Source organism: Malaclemys terrapin, chromosome 9 (assembly GCF_027887155.1).
Source record: "Malaclemys terrapin pileata isolate rMalTer1 chromosome 9, rMalTer1.hap1, whole genome shotgun sequence".
Taxonomy (NCBI): Eukaryota; Metazoa; Chordata; order Testudines; family Emydidae; genus Malaclemys; species Malaclemys terrapin.
Window position 1 is genome coordinate 105,532,629 of NC_071513.1, and position 25,894 is coordinate 105,558,522.

General features: G+C 42.9%; 1 protein-coding gene across 2 annotated transcripts in view; it reads right to left on the bottom strand.

Annotated features, from left to right (window-relative positions):
- Positions 1-1,279: 1,279 nt before the first annotated feature.
- Positions 1,280-25,894, bottom strand: part of PPP1R2 (protein phosphatase 1 regulatory inhibitor subunit 2) — a 30,105-nt gene continuing 5,490 nt past the window's right edge. For both annotated transcript variants that reach the window (XM_054038962.1, XM_054038961.1), the window contains exons 2-6: positions 17,934-18,041; positions 16,990-17,070; positions 16,555-16,661; positions 14,521-14,706; positions 1,280-2,786 (exon numbers count right to left, since the gene is read on the bottom strand). In XM_054038962.1, the coding sequence (XP_053894937.1) occupies positions 2,719-2,786; positions 14,521-14,706; positions 16,555-16,661; positions 16,990-17,070; positions 17,934-18,016 (525 nt within the window). In that variant the 5' untranslated portion in view covers positions 18,017-18,041 and the 3' untranslated portion in view covers positions 1,280-2,718. The remainder of the gene's footprint in view (positions 2,787-14,520; positions 14,707-16,554; positions 16,662-16,989; positions 17,071-17,933; positions 18,042-25,894) is intronic.

Consider the following 25,894-nt stretch of genomic DNA (forward strand, 5'->3'; position numbering starts at 1 on the left):
CTGAAAAGAAAACAATGTGTGTATATAAATAAAATCCTTCCCAGGTAGGACTGAGGATGCTAACAGCAGCACCTCCTTGGGGCATTAACTGTAAATGCAATTCTGTACAAGCAAGAATGGAAAGGGGACGGGGGGGGGGGGGGGGGAAGAGACGACAAAAGAGAACAAGTGGCTTAAACTGCTCACTTTTTGGCCCAAACTAGTCTATAGAAACTGCCATGTTTGACACTGAATGATAGACAGCACATGCAACATTGAAACTGTAGCTTCACTGCTATGGAGTGAGTCAACACCATTCAGCAGCTGTTTAAGCTCCTTTCTTGTAACTGGACAATGTGTTCGTAAGTAATGTCAACCCATCCACAGAGCAGCCCTGTAAATCTAGCAAACCAACAATATAAACTGCCACATTTAGGAAGACAAACACAGCAAAGAACAGACGCATCCTGGCTCTTGTTTTGGCAGTGGGAGGAGAGGAGAGGGGAAGGAAGGGAACGCCATCCTTCATGGACACAGGTGTCTAACAGTTAGTGCTTTCTTATATAAACGGATGCTAAAAATTCTCATCTGTCAAGAGAACTGGAGCAGTTCTAATCCTTGAGTGCTATGTACCCTTCAACTCCTGAAGTTAATCAAGCTAATGGATGTCAGCTCCCACTAATTACCTCACCTCTCATGGGAGCCCCAGCATCTCTCAGGATTGAGCCAAAAGTGACCAGAATCAAGATTCAATCAATATTCTTGCAATTATAACATGATCTTTTAAAAAAAAGAAAAAAGACTGACTGGAAAAACAGTAGCAAATAAAGCAACTATTTTTCATATAATCAAGCAAAAACAGATGCATCACTCAATCTCTCCTTACTTCCAATTAATGGAAAAGACAATTTTAGCCAGAAATCAAACCAGATTATGAGGTTTTTGTTTGCCTTTTCATGATTGAGCCTTTAGGATTCACGTTTTCAAATTTTTACTCCGCAACCATAAGGGCTAGAATTTTTTTTTATTAATCAATAATGAAACTTGAAATTCTCACTAATCACACAAATCCAGGAGCTGGGGCTAAGAAATACTAAATATTACAAGAGCTGGTAACATAGCTATCTACAAAACGGAACATTAACCAGAGACTTAGGAATCCACACACTAATTTGGTATAGCTCACCTGCACACTTTTGGCAGAAGATTCAGTCTACTGAAACATTCCAGGTGATTATATTTTTCCAGAGATAAATATGGCATTCTAGTGTTTCAGAAAAGCTCACACGTGAGTTCAAAATAATTGTAAAGTCACTTTTTCATTCTTTTATTCAGACTTCACAAATACAGTGGACAGGAAGTCATTTTAAAATAGGTCCGTATAATTATGGACTTTTGGAACGTATCAAATTTAGTTCAAATTTAAGAGAAATACAGACATAATTGAATACAAAATATTCCATGACCAACCCACAGCTTTAAGTGTACTTCATTTGCGAATAAAACCAAGTGCTACTCTGAATACTAGTACATCCACACCATAGTCAAGATCTTTTGAGGGGGATGTTCTTGTTTACAGTAAACTGCAGGTTCAGAACTCTCTCTCCATCCGGGCTATAGAACCACACTGTTAACAGCACGTAAATTAGACATTATATGACAACCTCCCTTCTGTTCTTCCAAACAGCCTTCATCTTACAAGAGCAGCTGCTGCAAGTTACACTGGATCGGGAAATTTCTAGACCAGTGGTTTTCAATATACAGATCACAAGTCCCAAGAAGGAATGAGGTCATCAGCAGTTACCTAGGTGGAGTGGAAGGCTGGCACGATACAAAGCTACGCCATTCCATCTCCATAGTACTGAAGTAGATTTGCTCACACAACTACTTATCCTCAGATGCTAGCAGCATAAGTTCATGTCACAGCAAGTCAGAAGGTGCAAAGAATTCTAAGGCAGATCTTAAGGGAATCAGTAGAGAGTGACGTTTGGGGGGCCTGAAGTGGAAAATATTGGAGAGAAGTTTTGAGATCGGAACAGATAAATAAGGAAAGTTCCAAAACCCATCTATCCCCAAGGGAAGAGATCATCACAATTAGATGCAAAATCAATGTCTGCACATCTCTAGTGTACAAATATCCCACCAGTTGTTAGTGTTGTCTTAATCAGGAACTAGTAACCTATTCCAAACAGATTTCTTTTTAAACCACAAAAATAATTCAGCTCTTCTCTTATAAAGATTGAGAAAATAGGAGTCATGACATACTGACATCTAGATTAACAGGTCAGAAAAATTCTACAAAAAGTTACACTACTAAAATAATCCCTTTTTAACTGCTAAATTCACCTGATAATACATATCAACCTGTAATTTACTGTACTGTTTGGCTCTTGAATTCCAAAACCCTTCTACTACAAGAGATACCACATCTAGAACAGTGTCAAATAAATAATCAACAAAACTAAAGATACTGATTTTTTGTATGTTTTAAAGCATGTGGAGTGACAATATGCTATGCAAGTTAATTTGTCTCAAATTTCTGGTTTGATGGATTATGAAGCAGTACTCTCCATGAAATACTAGGCACAAGAATAACCAGTCAGGCAGCTTTTCTGCCTAATATAAGAGTCTGTAAAGTTAACATTCTTGGCAATACAACACTATAACTGATATGCCTCTCAATACTTAAGATTCGCAAAACCATGAAGCACTGTATAAGTTTGTAGCTTTGACAAGCAGTTACAGTTCTGGACAGATTTCTTCTATGATGTGCGCTCTATTCTCCAACTGGTCACTAGTAGCATGTGCTGTATAACAGAAAAAAGGAGAGAGATTACAAAACAGATTTAAATATTCATGGTTTGAACCACATGCACTCACAAGGCCTTCCTCTGTTGCCACAAAGCAGAGGTAACATTTGGCAACCCTGAAACATATTTGACTCAGGATATGTCTACACTGCAATGTAAGTCTAGGGTTTGAACTCAGACTCAAGCCTACCCCGCCCCCTTCCATCTACATACAAATTGTGCTAATCCAGGGTTCCAGGACCCCATCAGCGAGGAGGGTCCGACCCAGGTCAAGCCAGGACCCAGGTTCAAGCCATTTTACTTTGCAGTGTAAAAGCAGCAAATGAGTGTAGATTATCAAGACCTAGGTTAACGAGCCCAGGGTCTGTTAACTCAAGTTCTACTAACCCTGGGCTTACGTTGCAGCGTAGACATACCCTCCGCAACCTGCATTTTTTTATAACACAAAAATAACATGTGGAGATATACCTATCTCACAGAGCTGGAAGGGACCCCGAAAGGTCATCGAGTCCAGCCCCCTGCCTTCACTAGCAGGATTTTTGCCTGATTTTTGTTGAGCTCACAACCTTGGGTTTAGCAGGCCAATGCTCAAGCCACTGAGCTATCCCTCCTCCCTTTTCTGGGACCTCAGCCACTACCAAAACCCTCCCAAATAGTTCACTTTATTTTCATCCTAAAATGCTGAAAAAAAACGCACCTCTTAGCACATACACAGCACGTGAGAACACACGATCTTTGCTGCACTATGTGGGACCCTGATATATCCTATAAAATTTCTTAGAAGCTACTCATTTGCAGAGCCCAAGATACACGATTCCTGAAACATAGGCATACTCATCACTTTTTAGCTCAATCCTGGGTGGACCTACTATATAGAGTTTTGCAATGAAGCAGCACAGTACTACAGTGAAAGGCTGCATAAGTATAGTTACAATTAACATGTGCCCTCAATTGCTATTTCAGCCTCACCATGCTATATGAATTAAAGAAACTAGCACATCACCCATGACTTCTAAAATTTTCCTTAAAGGATTTCTGAATCAGACACACCCAAATTTCAGCTCCACACAATATTATGGAAGAAACTTTTGCATTAAACACACACAATACATCAAAAGAATTATCTTAATCCAACCCCATAAGTAACTGTAACACCATCTTGCAAATCCCAGAGGGCTTAAGAAAATACCAAGAAACAGTGCTTCCCACTTACCACCTTAGCAGAATGCAGTCCTAAATAAGCATTAATTGGTTCAAAGAAACTGTCTAGTGGCTAGAACAAACAAGGAAACTTAGAACCAAGAATAAGGACATTTGTCTTTGATAAATGATTTGAAGAGCCCAACTTAAAAGGTATGGGGGGGGGAGGGGAGTGTTAACAGCCTCCAAATGGAGTCTAAGATACAAGGATAAAGTCTTTTGAACAATCAAATGGGGGAGTGATATGATCCTTTGTGGAGTTGATGTGAAGTTTAAAAAAAAGACAGGCTCCCCGCCCTGACCCCCTTGCTACAGGAAAAGGATTAGGCCTTGGCTACACTCGGGACTTCACAGTGCTGCCACGACAGCGCTGCCACGACAGCGCTGTGAAGCGCGAGTGTAGTCGCGCCGCCAGCGCTGCGAGAGCTCTCTCCACCTCTCCGAGGGGAGCAGCGTGCAGCGCTGCAGGCTCTGATTACACTGGCTGTACAGCGCTGTACTCGTTGCACTCGGAGGGGGGGGGCGGTGTTTTCACACCCCTGAGCGCAGCAAGTTGCAGCGCTGTACAGCGCCAGCGTAGCCAAGGCCATAGTCAAGCTGCCAACGCAGCCACATCTAACCTAAAAAACCTTGCTACAGGGCAAAGCTTTGACTACGGTCACTAAACAAAATTTTCCACAGCCGCATGAATTCCATACAATAGAAGTTTGTGACTCAGTCCTGAGCAGATTTTAGATCTATAAAATAAAGTTGCCCGTGCTTAATAGGTTACTCAAAACAATACAGTGGTCTACTGTAGACCGAGCAGAGTAAAACAAACCAGACAGTCCTTCACAGAAAAGTGACAATGCCTCCTCTGAGGAGGGCCAGTTTAGGCACCTAAAGCTTGCCAGCCAAATATGCCAGGCTAATTAGACCACAGCAATCCAGGCCAAGATGATCTCCCCTTTCAAAGACAGGAACAATCGGACTGGTATCCCACCTAAGCCTTGTGGAAATAAGCCTAGGTTGTGTAGCAGATGTAAACAGACCAGTGAGAACTGGAGCCCAAACTCAGAGCCCAGGCTATAAACCTCAGCAAGGACAAAAGCGTAACTAGGGGCCCTATTGTTTCTAGAGGGAAAAAAAATCAATGAACAATTGCATTGGGAGCTTCCTATATGGCACCCAGTTCTATCCAAGACTCTGATCTGCAGAGGGGAGATTTCAGAGGGCACACAGCACAACTGCGGTTTTCCCATTTTATCTCTGGTATGAGTATTTTGGACCCTGAGTCAGTCAAGCCTATAATTGACAAGGGCCACTCTTCAATTAGCAGGACCTGGGATGGAGCTTGAGTAAGACCAATATCCCTTTAAGACCTCAGTTCTGGTGACACACTTGCCTCACCTTTTGACAATGCAGAAAAAGGACACTGGACAGGTAGGGTTAAAACTCATTAGTCTCAGGATAAAACAGAAGGAAGAGAGCATAGGGTGGGAGTGGTATAAAAAAGGGAGGATGGGATAGTCATGAACATAATGTCACATGTTTGCCAATGGACTCTGCCACTCCCTGGAGTCCTAACCAAGAGGAAATGCTGAAGACACTGTTTTACTCAGCTTTTTCACAAAAGCACAGATGAAAAGTCCAGATCTTCACACCCAAATATAACTGAATCAGCTTCCTAAGATAGAGACTTTAGACAGCCAAATCATTCCCCCAAGAGAGTAAGAGATACCCCAGGCTTACACACCATGGGAGAAGAGAAAAAATTAGAAGACTCTGCTAGATCTATATGCCATCTCAGAGATATGACAGATGAATGAGAAACCTCATCAACAGACTCTCACTGGTATAATGTGAATTAAGAAAAGCCACAGGCTTAACAGAAATTTGACTAAAAGCCAACACAGGAAAAAGTACAGGATGTATCAGTTTCCTTACTAGCCAAAACAGAAGATGCCTTATCAGAAACTTTGGGTGGAGACTTTATTATACGGACTCAGATTTTAAGCCCATAAGTAATTACTATGAAACGTAGTCTTACCTCCCATATAACAGGCCACAGAATTTCACCCAGTAAATCCAGCAATGGAAGACGTTAGCCTTCCTTGCTATGTAAGCCTAATATTTGTACGCTATGGAGCCTAACAACTTGCAGCTGAACTAGAGCAGATTTTTTAGAAAGACATCAATGTGGGCACTCTTCTGCAGCTATTTGGATCCTGATCCAAAAGAGTTGTGAAACACTCTTATGAGTCCAAAGATGCAGCCTTGGGAATAAGATCAATAGCACTTTGATTGAGTTCCAGAAAGATCTAATCTAATAAATAATGACCAGTTACCCAACTGAACAGCCTGTCTAAAGCCAGGAGACTAACAAAGCTGGTGAAATGCAAGGATGAAGTCTGTAGAACTGTACTACCACCACCACACACTTATGAACATCCTTCAGGCCAATGATAACCCTAAGGGAAGCACTGTGTACTGGGAGTGGCAAAGATACTTCTTGTGGCAAGGATGTATTGCCACACAAAAATAGAAGTCTCCTACAAATCACGGGCAGCATACCATTTTCCAACCACTCAGGAAGGGATAATGGAAGCAAGGGTGATCATCCTGAACTTATTTATCTTAATGAACCAGTTGAATTTTTGTAGAACTATAATGGGTTGAAGACCAGGAAATCAGGAAGTACCAGGAACAGACACCTTTCCCTCTGTGTTAGTAGGGAACTCCTATTATTCCCAATTCTAAAAGAGACTGCACTTCCTGAAGCAATACAGTCTTGTGAGATAGGCCCATGGTAAGGGACAGGAGGGATTCATAGATTCTAGGACTGGAAGGGACCTCGAGAGGTCATCGAGTCCAGTCCCCTGCCCGCATGGCAGGACCAAATACTGTCTAGACCATCCCTGATAGACATTTATCTAACCTACTCTTAAATATCTCCAGAGATGGAGATGCCACAACCTCCCTAGGCAATTTATTCCAGTGTTTAACCACCCTGACAGTTAGGAACTTTTTCCTAATGTCCAACCTAGACCTCCCTTGCTGCAGTTTAAGCCCATTGCTTCTTGTTCTATCCTTAGAGGCTAAGGTGAACAAGTTTTCTCCCTCCTCCTTATGACACCCTTTTAAATACCTGAAAACTGCTATCATGTCCCCTCTCAGTCTTCTCTTTTCCAAACTAAACAAACCCAATTTTCAGCCTTCCTTCATAGATCATGTTCTCAAGACCTTTAATCATTCTTGTTGCTCTTCTCTGGACCCTTTCCAATTTCTCCACATCTTTTTTAAAATGTGGCGCCCAGAACTGGACACAATACTCCAGCTGAGGCCTAACCAGAGCAGAGTAGAGCGGAAGAATGACTTCTCGTGTCTTGCTCACAACACACCTGTTAATACATCCCAGAATCATGTTTGCTTTTTTTGCAACAGCATCACACTGTTGACTCATATTTAGCTTGTGGTCCACTATAACCCCTAGATCCCTTTCTGCCGTACTCCTTCCTAGATAGTCTCTTCCCATTCTGTATGTGTGAAACTGACTTTTTCTTCCTAAGTGGAGCACTTTGCATTTGTCTTTGTTAAACTTCATCCTGTTTACCTCAGACCATTTCTCCAATTTGTCCAGATCATTTTGAATTATGATCCTGTCCTCCAAAGCAGTTGCAATCCCTCCCAGTTTGGTATCATCTGCAAACTTAAGCGTACTTGCTATGCCAATATCTAAGTCGTTGATGAAGATATTGAACAGAGCCAGTCCCAAAACAGACCCCTGCGGTACCCCACTCGTTACGCCTTTCCAGCAGGATTGGGAACCATTAATAACAACTCTCTGAGTATGGTTATCCAGCCAGTTATGCACCCACCTTATAGTAGCCCCATCTAAATTGTATTTGCCTAGTTTATCGATAAGAATATCATGCGAGACCGTATCAAATGCCTTACTAAAGTCTAGGTATACCACATCCACAGCTTCACCCTTATCCACAAGGCTCATTAACCTATCAAAGAAAGCTATCAGATTGGTTTGACATGATTTGTTCTTCACAAATCCATGCTGGCTGTTCCCTATCACCTTACCACCTTCCAAGTGTTTGCAGATGATTTCCTTAATTACTTGCTCCATTATCTTCCCTGGCACAGAAGTTAAACTAACTGGTCTGTAGTTTCCTGGGTTGTTTTTATTTCCCTTTTTATAGATGGGCACTATATTTGCCCTTTTCCAGTCTTCTGGAATCTCTCCCGTCTCCCATGATTTTCCAAAGATAATAGCTAGAGGCTCAGATACCTCCTCTATTAGCTCCTTGAGTATTCTAGGATGCATTTCATCAGGCCCTGGTGACTTGCAGGCATCTAACTTTTCTAAGTGATTTTTAACTTGTTCTTTTTTTATTTTATCTGCTAAACCTACCCCCTTCCTATTAGCATTCACTATGTTAGGCATTCCTTCAGACTTCTCGGTGAAGACCAAAACAAAGAAGTCATTAAGCATCTCTGCCATTTCCAAGTTTCCTGTTACTGTTTCTCCCTCTTCACTAAGCAGTGGGCCTACCCTGTCTTTGGTCTTCCTCTTGCTTCTAATGTATTGATAAAAAGTCTTCTTGTTTCCCTTTATTCCTGTAGCTAGTTTAAGCTCATTTTGTGCCTTTGCCTTTCTAATCTTGCCCCTGCATTCCTGTGTTGTTTGCCTATATTCATCCTTTGTAATCTGTCCTAGTTTCCATTTTTGGAGCTGAACTGGATGACATGTCCCTCCTTTACATAGGGAGGGAGGTGAGATATGGTCAGTGTGTTATCCTTGATCGAGCAGTCAAAACAGCTGCTTGAAAGCGGAAGTCGTCTGATGAGAAGGGCCCACTGTGGCTGATGCTGACTAGCAACATCTAGGAGGCTTAGGCCTTCTTTTGAAGATGTCTGAGACCTCTGCGGATACAAGGCTCTGTAGTACAACTGAGGTTTAAACTGTTTCCTCTTTGTTACTGTGGTGTAAACTCCCACTAAAAGAAGGGTGGCACAGAAATCTTTTAAGGGGCGCATGGAGTCACCAGTTGTCTGGGAAAACAGTTTGAAGGATAAGTCTTCTATTGTATTTTGCAGCTTCCTCAGGACACAAGAGGCTGCAGACAAGAGCCTTCAATTAAGATAGCTGCAGCCATGGAGCATGAGGCAGTGTCAGCAATGTTGATGGCCACTTGAAGTGATGAACAGGTAGCGAAGTTTCCTTCAGAAACTATGGCCAAGAGCTGTCCTCAGTACTCCTCAGGCAATCTGTCTGCAAATTTGGAGACCGCTGACCAATTAGCAAAGGTGTATTTAAAACAACAGTGCCTGGTAATTTGACACTCTTCTGAAGATTGGCTGTGGTGCAAGCCTTCCTGTCAATTAAGTCCAGCCTTTTAAAATCCCTAACTTTAGAGTGGCTCTGGGCCATACTCATTAGCAGCCATGACCATGAGAGAGTCTAATCAGGTGGGCAAAGAAATAACTGAAGTTTTGCTAAGGAACGTGATAGCCTCTGTCCGCTTATTTGGCAGTGGGTGGGACAGCGGCTGACATTTGCTGGAGGGTTTTGGCCAGTTCCAGCAAGGCTGGAAAGGGTGACCCTTCCCGGGGCACGGCTCTGTAAGATATCTAGCTACCAGGGTCAGTTATTTTTTGCAAGCTCTGTCCACACTCCCAGAGATGTGGCCACCCTTCTCATAAGGTCCTGGAACACTTTAAAATCCTCCAGAAGAAAAACAGATGTTGACTTCTGGGTGACAGCCTCTTCTGGAGAAGATGAAATATTTGGTGGGGGAGCAGGGAGAGAACATCTAGAGGTTCCTCTAGTATTGCCCTGTCTTTTGTAGGTTCCAACAAGGGAGGAGGCCAAGGAATGGTAGAAGGGGCTTCCCTAGAGGTCCCTGGTATGGGTGAAGGTGACCTCCTTTTAAACTCTGGTGGAGGTCTAGACCCTACTGGAGTAGACCAAGATGCCCAGTACGGCTATTCTCTTGGGGATATTCTACACTTCATACTGCCCAATGTGGTGGATGCTACACCAGGGACTCCTTGTAAGACAGCCAATCATAACTTTTAGATTTGGTATCCCAGGAGAGAGGTCTGCAATGTGACTTAGGAGACCTCAGAGGAGACACTGGTTTCTTGTGGCCCAAGTCCAAAGAGAAGATGTAACTCTCCTCAGTAAACACAAGAGGTGGTCATGGAGCTCTTGGTGCTGCTCTAATGGCACTGACACAAAGGAAGTGCCGAGGGAGCTCAAAGTGGTCAAGGCAGCTGAAATGCAGACAGACAGGTTGGTGCCAATGGTGCTGGGAAAGAATGAAGAAGCCAGTGAAAGAGATGAAGCCATGCTGGTAAACACGGACTGTGCAGACACAGAGACCACTGGTGACGGATGCTGTAACAAGGGTGAGTCTGATACCTGCAAACATAAGAGGTCCATCACTGCAAAGAAGGCCAGCGAAGTTGACTGCACCAAAGAGGTAATTTTTCAGCCACCTGAGCCGACAGTGCCAGAGCCAATGGCAATAGTGAAGACACCAGTCTCGATGGTCCTGGTGAGCAATGGTGCCTGCAACCAGACCTCAAGTCACCAGAGCATTTACTGGAGGCTTGTCTGAGAGATGAAGAGTGGGACTTTGTCTGTGAGACTCAGCTGATGGAAGCTAACAGCACTTCGAGGAAGCCACTTGGGATGATGAAGAGTGGCGTTTCTCTCTGAATTTTGGTCTCAAAGCTGTGCACGTTTTGTAAATGGAGAGTCTGTCCTCTTGTGGTCAGGGTCCAGCTCCGAAGAAGACTTCTCTTTCTTTGTTGTGGTATGGAAGGAGGTACGAAGTGAAGATCTCCCCCACCTTGACAAATTAAGCAGATTTTGTACCTACCTGTGACAGGGATCATGGTCCTGCAAGTGGCACATTGCTTAAACCCTGGATATTTTTTCATGTTAAATTAATCAGTTCCTGAAACAACATACTATCTAACTACCTTAAACTATACTAGACTAAATTTAACTAGAACTATATAAAGGGAGAAGAACTCTTTGGAGAGGCTAGTGAACCAAAGCTAAATAGCTACGGGGAGCTGCTACTCTCCCCATAGGCAGTAAGACGGAACAGAGAGAAGTGGAGACAATGCCCCTTTTATGTCCTCAGCTCAACACAGGAGGAGAGTTTGGGCATGTGCGCCACTCTGTGGTACTGCTGGCAAAATCGCCAACTCAAGTGCATTGAGTACATGCCTACAGTTGAATGTATATGTCCACAATCACTTAAAGAATAACCAAGAGTTGTTGCCTGGCTGTGGACCTATTAAATCTGAAAGCCTAGTTGAGAGCTGTCAGTTCTCTTAACATTAGCCTTATTGCAGACAATTTTCAGAAGGCTGGTAGGAATTTAAGACAGGGACAAGACATTTACTAACACAGGTTGGCTTAAAGTTCATTCCCCTTTTATCATTCCTGCTCCCCCAAAAACTATACATATAATCAGTTACTCAAGGGAGAACTTTCAATCCACCAGCAAAGATAAAAATGAAGAGTTATTGGATTTTCAAGAGAAAAATAATTAGGCAAACGGAGCAAAAGTGAATCAGATATTCAGCCTATTACGTAGAGATTAAAAGGTGATGAAGTATTTCACTGATTAGGCAAAGTGATATAAATGAAAGAATAAACTAAACTGCAGAAAGTTAAGCAACAAGTTCACAAAAAGGAAAACAAGCTGAAATAGTTAAGAGTTACTGGACTGGTAAGCTGGTAAATAAAGTGTTAGAAACGTATACAGTTAATTGGGCACAAGCAGTCAGTCAAGAATTGATAATTACCAGATGCAGCTCAGAAATCAGATTATGAAGCAGGATGGAGTGATGTCAAACAGCAGAGATGGAAAAATGCTGCAAAGGCGTGCCCTTCTTTCCCCTGGAGAGCGCAGCTGGGGAGCGGAGCTGCCTCCCTGCTTTATAGCAGGGAGCAGAAAGAAGATGGCAGCTTCAAGCCACGGAGAAAGGCCATAAAGATGCCTATTCGTGTCCTCCTTTCCCCTGGAGAGTGAAGCTCTAGTAAATAGCCATTATATGGCTTAGGATTATGCATTACTAGGGCCCTACCAAATTTACAGCCATGAAAAACGCGTCACGGATCGTGCAATCTGGTCTCCCCCGTGAAATCTGGTCTTTTGTGTGCTTTTACCCAGTACTATACAGATTTCACGGGGGAGACCAGTGTTTCTCAAATTGGAGGTCCTGACCCAAAAGGGAGTTGCAGGGGGGTCACAAGGCTATTTTAGGGGGGCTGAGGTAGTGTCACCCTTACTTCTGCGCTGACTTCAGACCTGGACGGCTGGAGGCCAGGAGCCCAGCTCTGAAGGCACAGCCATGGCCAGCAGCAGCACAGAAGTAAGGCTGGCATGGTATGGTATTGCCACCCTTACTTCTGCGTTGGTGCCTTCAGAGCTGGGTGGCCAGACAGTGGCAGCTGCTGACTGAGGGCCCAGCTCTGTGGGCAGCAGCACAGAAGTAAGAGTGGCAATACCATACCACACCATCCTTACTTCAGACTGCTGCTGGTGGCGGCTCTGCATTCAGAGCTGGACTCCCAGCCTGCAGCTGCCGCTCTCCAGCTGCCCAGCTCTGATGGCAGCACCGCCGCCAGCAGCAATGCAGAAGGAAGGGTAGCAGTACCGCAAACCCCCTATAATAACTTCGTGCCCCCCCCAGCCCCCGTGTCCCCCCACAACTTCTTTTTGGATCAGGACCCCCTACAACTACAACACCATGAAATTTCAGATTTAAATGGCTGAAATCATGACAGTTATGAATTTTTGAATCCTATGACCGTGAAATTGACGAAAATGAACCGTGAATTTGGTAGGGCCCTATGCAGTACCATAGAAAGCTAAACAATCAGTGGGTCTGAGAATGATATAAGATGACTTCCCAGGAGCAGTTATTGTGAGCTTTAGTCCCCCAGTAATACATATTTGTACCAAAATTTGTGATTTATAGCCAAGAATTGAAAATAGCAGTGCCAGTCACCTTTCCTGGGGAGGGTGGGAGCCTAGACCATTTCTGTAGAATTTCTCATTTTACAAAAGACTGTAGTTTATACTGTTGGGAAGAAAACCTTCCAAATATCAACTAGATGTAAACTAATGCAGCACCTTCCAGAGCCTGCCGACAGCTCTAGTGCCTCTGCTACTCACAGCTTTGCCAAGCAACAGCTCAGCAAGGTTAAGACTTCAGATTCATGGCTACGACAGTCTTGCGAGCACCAGTGAAATGGCGGGGAGGAGCACACCTCAATTTCATGATGCCCACGGAAGCTGTTTCAAAGAGCTGTGCTGCAGCAAAAGTAGGCACTATAATTCTTAATGGGGAGGACACCCCAAAAACAGTCTGGGGGGAAGGAGCAGAGGGGTATAGTAGTGCAGACAAGAAGTTTAGCGATAGAAAGAGAAAGCGTGCTCGCTCACTCTCTCCCTCCCCCTTACCCCCAACAGCTAGAAGTGGGATGAAACTTCCTATTTATAAAAAATTGCTAATCAGAAGTTGATACAAGGAATGGAGCCCTGAAACAGATTCCATAAACAGCACCCAGCTAGAAATCACAGAACTCTTCCAGCAGGTGAGATGGCAGGGAGGCTGGTCCTCTCAGTGCAAATACAGAAATGTAAAGTCATTTTATAAAACAGGAAACCACATACCAATGTCCTAACTGCTTAGTTGCAGTAATGTTAAGTGGAAGATTTTAGCTAGAAGGTAGAGACCTGCTCTGCTCTACTCTAACACTATATTAGTACGTATGAGGTGTGGTGCCAGCCCACAAGGTAGTATGGCAGCAGAGTGGCAAGCAAGTGCAAAGAGACACTCCTACATGCCCAATAATACATATTGGTATTACAAGGGGGGGGATAGCTCAGTGGTTTGAGTATTGGCCTGCTAAACCCAGGGTTGTAAGTTCAATCCTCGAGGGGGCCACTTAAGGATCTGGGGCAAAAATCAGTACTTGGTCCTGCTAGTGAAGGCAGGGGGCTGGACTCGATGACCTTTCAAGGTCCCTTCCAGTTCTAGGAGATGGGATATCTCCATTAATTTACAATTTTATTTATTTAATTTTATTTACAGTGTTTATTTTAGTCATCAGTACAAGTCCTGCTCCCACCTAAGTAAAAGTACTGGCAGCTGCTGCAACAAGGGTCAGCTTGCTCAGTGGAAGTAGGACTGGCTGTAGAGAACTTCTGAAGTGTTTGAAACACATGGGCTTACTTGTCCATTGTGTCACCATGAAGAACCCCTGGGTTTGGGACATCAACAATACCAATTTGGTGTATTTCTAAAGCTAAGAACCTAAATGACAAGATGGTGCCTAGATACTACAATGATGGATGCTATATAAATATAGCATAGGGAAGGGGATATTCTCAGCCTTTGTGGCTACAAACGGAGTGGAAAAGAAGGGTAAACCCCTTTGCTTTTCTGCACTTCTGGCAGTTCAAAGGACCACCATGCTTAAACAGTCCTTTGACGATTAGTTGCTCACCAGGTTCAGGGGTTTCTGTGTTCATGTTTTCTACATCTACAGCATCGTGCATCTCTTGATCTTCGTCATCATCCTCATCTTCCTCCTCACCATGTAGTTCTTTTGCAATTAGCTGCCTAGCCAATTTGATATTTCGTCCTTCGTTGTAGTGCATTTTTCTCTTCATTTCAAACTGTTTCTTTTTTTCTGTGGAAAGAGCAGGAAAATATTCTTAGATATATTCTTACACTAGTTCTTTGGAAACATTCCAACATATCACTGTTTGCCAGGTAGGAGTTACCTCTCCCAGAGTGTATGTAATCTTTATGTCATTTACGTTATTGTATGTTTTGAATTTAAAATGTTTTCTTTAAGTAAGTCGTTTAAAATACTCTATGGAAGGATTCTGTGTTAGCAAACTATAGCTTAGTGCTCTTAATTACTAGTCAAACTAACAATTAACAAGGTGGCCATAAAAATTTTGCCAAGTGAAAATAAGTCATCTCAGTGGAGTGGGGCACAACTTACTCCTCACATGTCCTTACTAGGGGATCGTCTCTGTTTTGGGAAGATTTAGAGATACAGCCCCAGGAAATATGGGAAGAAGAACAATTTAAGAATTAGATTTGTTGCCACTTAATTGCCTGTAAACACTTATGGAGGTGATACTAAGAAAAAAATCCTGATGTATTTTAGTCAGTTTCTTCCCAAAAGAAGGAAATCTGAATGGATTTGAGGGTGTCTTAAAAGACTGACTGCTACTCACCAAATGTAAGTGACTAAATCTGGACCAAACAAAAACACATGGGAACTCAAAGGAATAAGTGATGCAAGACTAACTTCTCTTTAGTCCTATAGACAACTTGACCAAATCACTGCAGAGGCCAGCAGATCAAGCCTTAGAGCTGGCTTAACTTGCTTGCCGGCTAATTGCCAAGAAGCAGCTACCAGGGGCATATTTTCCAAACATAGAAGAAAACCTCTTTCCACCCTTCCCCAAGATCCCAGCCTCTGAACATGTGCCATAGTTTTCCCCTATGAAATAGGTGCCTGCTTAGGGTATGACAATTCACCACAACCATATTAAACTTTGCTTCTTGGCAGCCCCAAGAACCCCTCTAGAAGTGGAGAAGTGGGACCAGAAAAAACGAGAAACAGCAATACCTCTCTGCAGTCATCATCAAACACCTGGGTTTGAAACCCAAGATGTTTTACTTCTTAACCATTCTGTTAAAATGCTATAGTCTGAGTTAATTCAGAGTAGTGTCTGCTTTGAAGCTATCCTGAGACAACCTATTGAGGAATCGCTATGGATACCCTGCTAGCTCCCTCTCCCAGCTGATTCATGGAATTACATTAGCTGGAAAGTATAGCTGCTTTTCATGCACATTAAGAGGTAAAAGTGCTATATAGATAGCAATAGACAGGTATTAGTAATAAAGTCTAGGATTGTCAATCTTAGTTAACTCAAGCAATTAAATTAAATTGATTAAAAAATTAGTTGTGATTAATCACAGTTTTAATTGCAAATATTGGTAATAAACAATATAAAGTGAGCACTATACACTTTGTATTGTGTTGTAACTGAAAATGTAGAAAACATCCACAAATATTTAAATAAATAGTATTCTATTATTGTTTAACAGTGCTATTAAAACGGTGATTAATTTTTTAATCATTTGACAGCCCTAATTAAGTCCAACTGAAAGGTGTGAAGATTAAGGGGTAACCTTCCAAAATAAAACCATCTCTGGGTCAATACACTAGCATTTGTGGAAACTACTCCCATACCCTCATCTTACAAGAGCTCCTCCAAGACAAGTGAGCCTGATCTTTATGAACTTTCTCCCAGACTAGTTTAGTAGCTGCAATTTAATCTAACCAAACTTGGAAGTATCCAAGTCAATAAGGAATCTAAGTCACCTCTAGAGAGCTGTTTCTCCATTTTCAGATCACCACATCTTTCTGATGGATGATACATCTCCTCCTCTTCAGACATTTCTTACTCAAAGAAACAAACTATTCAACAACAAAACAGAAAAAAATAAAACCTACCTCGTTCTTCAGGCGTTAACTCTTCATCCTCTTCCTCTTCCTCCTCCTCCCTGCACTCTTCTTCTTGAGCTAGAATCTTGGGTCCTTTACCTTCAGCTGCCACTAACCTAACAAAAATGTACACAAAGAAGTGCTGAAGCAGAGTATCAACATCGCATGACAGTTAAGTACTTAGCTTGTAGGTATACATAAAAAAACCTTCTGGTATATATAAAGTTACTTTTGTCCATCATTTAGAACTAGAGTCTCATGTTAAGTTCGAACTTATTCTGCAAGAAGTTTTGTTTTCAATGGTGTCACTTGCATAAGAAGCTACTACTCAGCATGAGTAGTCATGGCAAAATCCAGCTCTTACTAAAAACAGTAACCAAGAAATTATTCCGAAGACAGACAATTTTAAAACTTTGTCAATATTCTATTGCCAGCACCACTTACTTTTTAGCTAACACATCTGCTGTTACGGGTTCATTCGATTCTGAATCACTCACTGCATCTTCATCATCCTCTCCGACCATACTAGAAAGACAAATATGCAAGAGAATTAACTCTAAACTATCTCTGATAAACATTTTGATCAGTAGTGCAGACATTAGACATCTTTATTTATTTCAGTTCAACTATTCCTTCAAAACTCAATTCCAGGTTTTTTGTTTTCTGGTTTAAATATTTTGATGCAAACAGTTTTGTTTCCTGTTACACAGATACTAAGGGCTGGTCCACACTTAGTCCGGATTTTCGGACTAAGGTACGCAAATTCAGCTACGTTAATAACATAGCTGAATTCGAAGTACCTTACTCCGGACTTACCGCGGTCCAGACGCGGCCGGAAGTCTCCCCCCCGTCGACGCCGCGTACTCCTCTCGGCGAGCTGGAGTACCGGCGCCGACTGTAAGCACTTCCGGGATCGATCCGGGATCGATTTATCGCGTCTTAACCAGACGCGATAAATCGATCCCAGAACATCGATGGCGTGCCGCCGGACCAGCCGGTAAGTGAAGACTAGGCCTAAGCCTATTCATTGCAAGACCCTGCGGTGTAATCTACAGATAGAACTCCAAAAATGTGTAAACCTTAAAACATTTAAAGCTCCTCAAAATCAGTTTATCCCCATTCAAAATGCTACAAAATATTCAGCATAAGCCTTTGTTTAAAATATGTAAGATACTTCAAATGTACACTAAGTTACTGTTGTCTCATCCAATATATCACTAACTCATCACTTAAAATTCAGATGGACTACCTGAAGCCTGTCATGCAATCAGCTATAGTTCAAGTAGATAGAGTATCATTCACAAGGTTAAGTATGCTGCTAAACTACTTAGGTGTAGTCAAGTATTCCATCATACTCAAGTTATTAAAGAATGTTTAAGTGAGTTTACCTATGGTAGGGAGTGCTTGGTTCATCTATTTTCATTAAACCATAGTCCTTGCCTGCTGGATGGTATGTAGCTAGGATGTTCATTTCATCCCACTTTTGGGACTTTTTACTGAAATGAGAAAACAAAGGAAGTTAGCTTCCCCCATATGCTAAAAGACATTTTATTCTCTTTTGACAAGGAAGCAGAACATGCAGGTCCTCCGTTGGTTTCCATCCCCTGACATGTACAAATAGGGAAAGGTCAAGACAGATGTGTGCTCCCACCCAAACTCACACTGTTTAGACCTATTTAAACTCCAACCATACTCATGTTAAAAAAAAACTCTGTAAACACAGTAATGGAGTCCAATACCGTAAATCATCAGCATGCCTTTCTACTCATGCCCCAAACACAATCAGTTTGGTTAAGTGAGTTACCACAGTAATTCTCAGTCTCTTTAGATTGAGAAGCCTATCATTCCTCTATTCAAGCATTGCCTCATTAATTATCCATCCACATGATAGAGTTAATGGCAGGCTTTTCTTCCATCCCCTCCTCATTCTCCAGAATAACACCGCTCACAACATAGTTACAAAGACAACTGTTTTTCACTCATCTCCTCACCTGCCCAGCCAGCTGCCATCAGACTCTGTTGCAGGTCAATTGTTAGTAATCGCAATCATCCAGGAAGAAACCATCATACAGTAATATGAACAGCATCCCACCACCCAGTGGTTAACCTAAGGAGTAGGAATCCCAGCTAGGGTTGCCCAAGGATTCATATCATTAGTCCAGCAAAGATTAACATGTAGTGAAAATCAAGCCTTCAAACTATAAAAAGAAGAACAGGAGTACTTGTGGCACCTTAGAGACTAACAAATTTATTAGAGCATAAGCTTTCGTGGACTACAGCCCACTTCTTCGGATGCAGTGGGCTGTAGTCCACGAAAGCTTATGCTCTAATAAATTTGTTAGTCTCTAAGGTGCCACAAGTACTCCTTGTAGTAAGTGAAGGCAACATAGTAAAGGCCTAATGAAGGCCCAGTATGAGGCCTGAACCAAACTAAAGTAATGGTCAAGACTTTGCTAGCATAAAAAGCAAAGTTAAGCTGTGAGCAAGAGGCAGGCCCTGCTCACAGAAGCTGGCAAGGAAAGGGCTGATGTTGCAGAAATACATATTCATTTAGCATAGTTACAGTATAAACATGGTACCAAGACATACCATACGGGAACATTCCACAGATAACATGGAACAGGCCGACCCATCCCAATGACAGAGGCAAAAGGGTAAAATGATGGATAGAGTTGTTTTGATCGAACCAACAGGTACAAGGTGCGAGGCGGCACCTTACTACGTAAAGGGGTTGTACCTTGTTGCGTAGAGGGGCTGCACCTCAATACATCAGGAGTGATGTGTAACTTGTTTGTACCTGTGTATAAGAATGTATCCCTGGGGTGGTGTCTTTGTCCGGCTGAGGGGGCAGTGGAAAGTCCCGCCACTGAGCCGGGTCCTTGCCAAGAGGCACTTTCTCGTCGTATGTCCTGAATGAGGCTCAGAAACCTACAGGGAACTGCAATTGTGTCCGAGATCGCAATAAACCTGGCCGAGGTGCCTTTGTATCTTAGTAGACTCTGTGGTTATTGGGGGTTCTCGTCGGGTCTGCTGTGTCAGCTATCTGCGCAGAGCTGGGGCAGCACACAGAGGGAACACAAGCACGCAGCCGAGTGATATCAACAGGAGAAAGGAGAAGCACCACACCGGTAGCCTCTCACAACACTCCTGTTCTTTTTGCGGATACAGACTAACACGGCTGCTACTCTGAAACCTTCAAACTATGTTCTTTAAAATTCTCACAGTTTGTACAAGAACATCATACTTTCCTGTACATGTTTAACTACACAAGCCCCCAGAAAGGCAGGAGAGGGGAAGTGAGATCAGGTGGTGGACTTTTAATAATAAAAAAAAAGTGAATCTTTTAGGACTTGTCTATTCATAGAAGTTTTCAGACAGAACTATACTAGTATAACTCCACATGTGGACACTCATTCCAGGATAAGAGTGTTCACTCGGAGTTGTGCCAGTTTAACTACGATGGTATAATTATACTGGTTCTGCCAATAAATTTGCACATGTAGACAAACCCAAAGAGAGCAACCAGTACCCAAGGCTCATGTGGAAAGGAGAGCGTTACAGTCACAGTCAGCATAAAAAGAGAGGACGAACACAGGCTCCATGCAAGGATGCACGCTGTTTTAGTTTAGACTGGCCCAAGGATTTAGCTGACATTTGAATGAGTGTTTAAATAATTTGACCAGTTGGTTTAACTGGCATGAGAAATTAGTTTCATTCTACAGAAGCACATTTTCATGGAGAGTGAGAGGGGTTAGTGAGGACTGTCTGCCCTTCTCTCAGCAAGACACACTAGAGGCCCTGGAGAACTCTTGTCGGTAAGCTGACGTAGACTCACAGTACGGCCAATGACATGGTTCATATGGCATGGGTGAAGGCATTCCAGGGTGTCTATACCAGCGGGATGGAGAACGACGATGTCTCTCACTGGGATCACAGAACCATAGGGTTAGAAGGGATCGCAAGGGTGATATACTCTAACCCCCTGTCAAGATGCAGGATTTGTTGTGTCTAAACCATTCAAGACAGATGGCTATCCAGTCTGTTTTTGAAAACCTCCAGTGAAGGAGATTACACGACTTCCTTAGGCAGTTTGTTCCACTGTCCTGCTGTTCTTACAGTTGGAAAGTTTTTCCTGAGATTTAATCTAAATCTGCTGTGCTGTATTTTGAACCCACTGCCTCTTGTCCTGCTCTCTGTGGCAAGAGAGAACAACTTTTCTCCATTTTTTATGGCAGCCTTTCAAGTATTTGAACACCACTGCCATGTCTCCCTTTAAACTCCTCTTTTCCAAACTAAACATACCCAGTTCCTGCAGCCTTTGCTCACATGGCTTGTATTCCATCCCTTTGATCATCTTTTTGCTCGCCTCTGAATCCTTTCCAGTTTCTCTACATCCTTTCTATGTCAGTGACCAAACTGGACACAGTACTCCCGCTGAGGCATAACCAGCACCAAATACAGCAGTACTATCACCTCCTGTGACTTGCATGCTATGCCTCTGTTAATGCAATCCAAAATTGCATTTGCTTTTTTTGCAACATCGCACTGTTGACTCATGTTGAAGTTGTGATCCACCACAACTCCCAAATCCTTCGCAGCAGTGCTGCTGCCAAGCCAGTTATCCCCTATTTTGTATTTGCGCATTTGGTTTTTCTTCCCTAAGTGTAGCACTTTACATTTGTCTTTGTTGGATTTCATTTTGTTGTTGATAGCCCAGTTCCACAATTTGTCAAGTTCCCTTTGAATTTTAGATCTATCCTCCAAAGTGTGTGTAACCCGCACAGCTTTTTGTCATCTGCAAATTTGATCAGTATGCTAAGTATTCCTATATACAGGTAATTAATAAAAATGTTAAAAAACACTGGATCCAGAACGAATCCCTATGGAACTCCACTTGAGACCTCCTTCCAATCTGACATCCTTTGATTAATAGTTACTCTTTGTTTGTGGTTTTTTAACCAACTATGTCTCCGCTTAATGGTAGTTCCACTGAGCCTGCATTTCTCCAGCTTACTTATGAGAATGTCATAGAATCATAGAAGATTAGGGTTGGAAGAGACCTCAGGAGGTCATCTAGTCCAACCCCCTGCTCAAAGCAGGACCAACACCAACTAAATCATCCCAGCCAGGGCTTTGTCAAGCCAGGCCTTAAAAACCTCAAAGGATGGAGATTCCACCACCTCCCTAGGGAACCCATTCCAGTGCTTCACCACCCTCCTAGTGAAATAGTTTTTCCTAATATCCAACCTAGACCTCCCACACTGCAACTTGAGACCATTGCTCCTTGTTCTGTCATCTGCCACCACTGAGAACAGCCGAGCTCTGTCCTCTCTGGAACCCCCCTTCAGATAGTCGAAGACTGCTATCAAATCCCCCCTCACTCTTCTCTTCTGCAAATTAAATAAAACCAGTTCCCTGGGCCTCTCCTCATAAGTCATGTGCCCCAGCCCCCTAATCATTTTCATTGCCCTCCGCTGGACTCTTTCCAATTTTTCCACATCCTTTCTGTAGTGGAGGGCCCAAATCTGGACGCAATACTCCGGATGTAGCTTCACCAGTGCCGAATAGAGGGGAATAATCACTTCCCTCAATCTGCTGGCAATTCTCCTACTAATGCAGCCCAATATGCCATTAGACTTCTTGGCAACAAGGGCACACTGCTGACCCATATCCAGCTTCTCATCCATTGTAATCCCCAGGTTCTTTTCTGCAGAACTTCTGCTTAGCCAGTCGGTTCCCAGCCTGTAGCAGTGCATGGGATTCTTCCATCCAAAGTGCAGGACTCTGCACTTGTCCTTGTTGAACCTCATCAGATTTTTTTTGGACCAATCCTCCAATTTGTCTAGATCACTCTGGACCCTATCCCTACCCTCCAGCATATCTACCTCTCCCCGCATCTTAGTGTCATCCACAAACTTGCTGAGGGTGAAATCCATCCCATCATCCAGATCATTAATGAAGATGTTGAACAAAACCGGCCCCAGGACAGACCCCTGGGGCACTGCGCTTGATACTGGCTGCCAACTAGACATTGAGCCCGACAATCTAGCCAGCTTTCTATCCACCTTACAGTCCATTCATCCAATCCATATTTCTTTAACTTGCTGGCAAGAATACTGTGGGAGACCGTATCAAAAGCTTTGCGAAAGTTAAGGAATAACACGTCCACTGCTTTCCCCTCATCTACAGGGCCAGTTATCTCATCACAGAAGGTAATTAGGTTAATCAACCATGACTTGCCCTTGGTGAATCCATGCTGACTGTTCCTGATCACTTTCCTCTCCTCTAAGTGCTTCAAAATTGATTCCTTGAGGACCTGCTCCATGATTTTTCCAGGGACTGTAGTGAGGCTGACTGGCCTGTAGTTCCCCAGATCATCCTCCTTCCCTTTTTTAAAGATTGGCACTACATTAGCCTTTTTCCAGTCATCCGGGACTTCACCCAATCGCCATGAGTTTTCAAAGATAATGGCCAATGGCTCTGCAATCACATCCACCAACTCCTTAAGCCCCTCAGATGCAGTGCATCTGGCCTCATGGACTTGTGCTCGTCCAGCTTTTCTAAATAGTCCTGAATCACTTCTTTCTTCACAGAGGGCTGGTCACCTCCTCCCCATACTATGCTGCCCAGTGCAGTAGTCTGGGAGCTGACCTTGTTCGTGAAGACAGAGGCGAAAAAAGCATTTATCACTCCACCGATCATCTGTAAACTTTGCCAGCAATCATTTTATATTTTTTCCAGATCAATAGATATTGAATAGCACTGTACGAAGAACAGATCCCTCTGGGACCCCATTAAAAATGCCGTCACTCAGTAATGATAAGCCTAAGAGGTCCAAAACCCCGCAGCAATAGATTTTCAATTCAATCTTTTGTACATACATAAAATCTAGTGAAATTGCTGCAGCAACTAAAGTTGTGATGGCACTAGGGAAAAGATTATCTTTGAATGACATAATTCTCCTTTACCACAGCATCCATTAGTATTCCTCGCGTCAAGCATTAGACTCATAAGAGTGTTTTCATGATTCATCGTGTATGTGACAACACTAATAACCTTTCATAAATAAGACATTGGCTAAACAGTATAAGAACCCTACAAAACAGCTCTATGGATTGTGTATTTTTATTAATCCTTTGTTGTCTGGAATTAAAAGATACTCACCATCAACACATTACATGGCTTCTTAAGCACCAATGCAACACCAAAAAACCTGAGCCCAAAATGTGCTGGAAAGTTCCCTAGCCAGCATATGAATCACAGAATCTGACAGGGCTGGAGTCTTCCAGGAAGACATAAGCCCAATGGTTTTAAAACTTTTCAGGTCATTATTATTCCACCAGACTCAAAAACCTTGATTGTACCAACCACTCCCATTCATATGTGAGCACTCTGATCTGCAGCAGGCCTTGAGCTGCTCCTAACTTCAGTCTCTGTTGTGGGAAAACTAAAAGGAAGGCATCCGCAGATTGCACAGTCGGGCACAGCACAGAGGCACAACCTGAGAGTAAGAGAGAGCCTGAAGAACCAGTAGTTAGAAACCGTTAATTAAAATCCAATCTGATGCATAAGTCGTCAAGGACTCAAAAACCTTCACTGCTGTGTACTTATGTAACCTTGTCTTGAATGTCTCATAGCCATGCAGTTATTACTGCAATTCACCAGGTATGATGTTTGTAGGATATAAAGGGTTACATTAATTTAAAAAGGAAAAAAAAGCATGTTCAATGTAGGTCATGTAAAGTGCAGGTCTGCTAGCAGTCGTGGGAAGGCTTTGAAAGTCAACAGCTTAGTTGGAAAAACTGGACCTGAACGGTAACTGATAAGCTAGAAAGAAGAGGTGGCCACAATTACCAGGCACAGTTAATAATAAGGAAGCATTGAGCATGTTGAACCAGCAACGACCCCAAACCAGCCAAAACTTGGTTTTTACCTAAAGTTAGCAATTGGCAATGACATCACTCTAATATAAAATGGTATATTAAAGGGGAAACTCTGGAGGGGTTAATTGTTAATACCTGCCTGACCAAACTGGAGCCAATCAACATGGGTCTAAGCACCCTTTGGTTTAGCCCTTCTGTAAGTATCTTGATAAATACGTCTGTTTTGTTACTGTATGACTATATTAGTTAGGCTTATAGGAATGTTTAGAGCAATTGTATAAATACTGTTCAGACTTTGGATTTAACACAGGAATTTATGGTTAAATTAGCGTTCGGTGGTAGCCTACATGAATATTAATAATTCCAACATTATTGGTGACTGCAGCAGGACTCCCACCAACATTAATTTCAGTTGTTCTAAACCCTCAGACAGAAAGGGACCAGTATAGGAGAAATTCAGTAACATAAGGGGAATAGAGGGAAGTACTTTGGATGCCTATGTAGAAGAACTCCTGGCAAGCACAGCAAAGGTAACACCTTGGGGAATTCTGTGCTACTGGGTGCGCACATATTTAATGTGCCCTGCAGATTTCTAATTTTTCATGCAGAAAAAAACTTGTCAAAATGTTGCTGCAGTTCCGCCTTATGCCCACCAAAGGGCGCTGTGGCGATAGAACAAAGTTGCAGCTCCCTGCAGGGAGGGGGAGAGCTACTTTCTCAGTGCTTGTCAGGCCAGGTCAGGAGACACGGGCTGTGGGGGGGAGGGTCAGACAGGGGCTCATAAAGGCTAGTGGGGAAGGACATACTAGGGCAGGGGCTGAATGGGAGCAGAGGCCATGGGAGGAGAGAGGTGCAGAGGGATGGGGGGGGCAGAGCTACATAGGGACAAGGGAGTGGCTGGGTGAAGGCACAAACACACATGGGGACAGGGGCAGATGTGCCTGACTGAATGGGAGAAGCTAGGGGTTGGCCAGGGTCTGCATGGGGAAAGCTCCCCAACAATCCCTCCCTGCCCCCCACCCCCTACAAAAAACTGTTCTATACTTTTCCCACCCATACCGAACAGCCCTCCAAGTTCACGCCCAGACTCCTTCCCAGCAAATTTATTTCCCTCAGCTCTTCCGTTACCCCTGACTCCCCCAAGCCTTTGCTCTGCTTCTGAGGGGGGTGGGAAATACGGTTCTGTATTGTCGTTTAAATGAATTATTACTGAGAGTTCTGTATTAATATGCCCAGTAAGGAATCTATTTGTCAAAAAACATTTCCTGAATCTTTTGTTGTCATCTGTATTGCTATAGACATACTTGCTGACAGGTATTTTGAAATAAATGACCAAAAATAACTGAAACTGGTGTGATTATATGGTGTTATTTTGACAAATGAAACATGCAGAATTTTACAGAATTTTAAAATATTGTGTGCAGAATTTTTAATTTTTTGGCACAGAATTCCACCAGGAGTAAAAG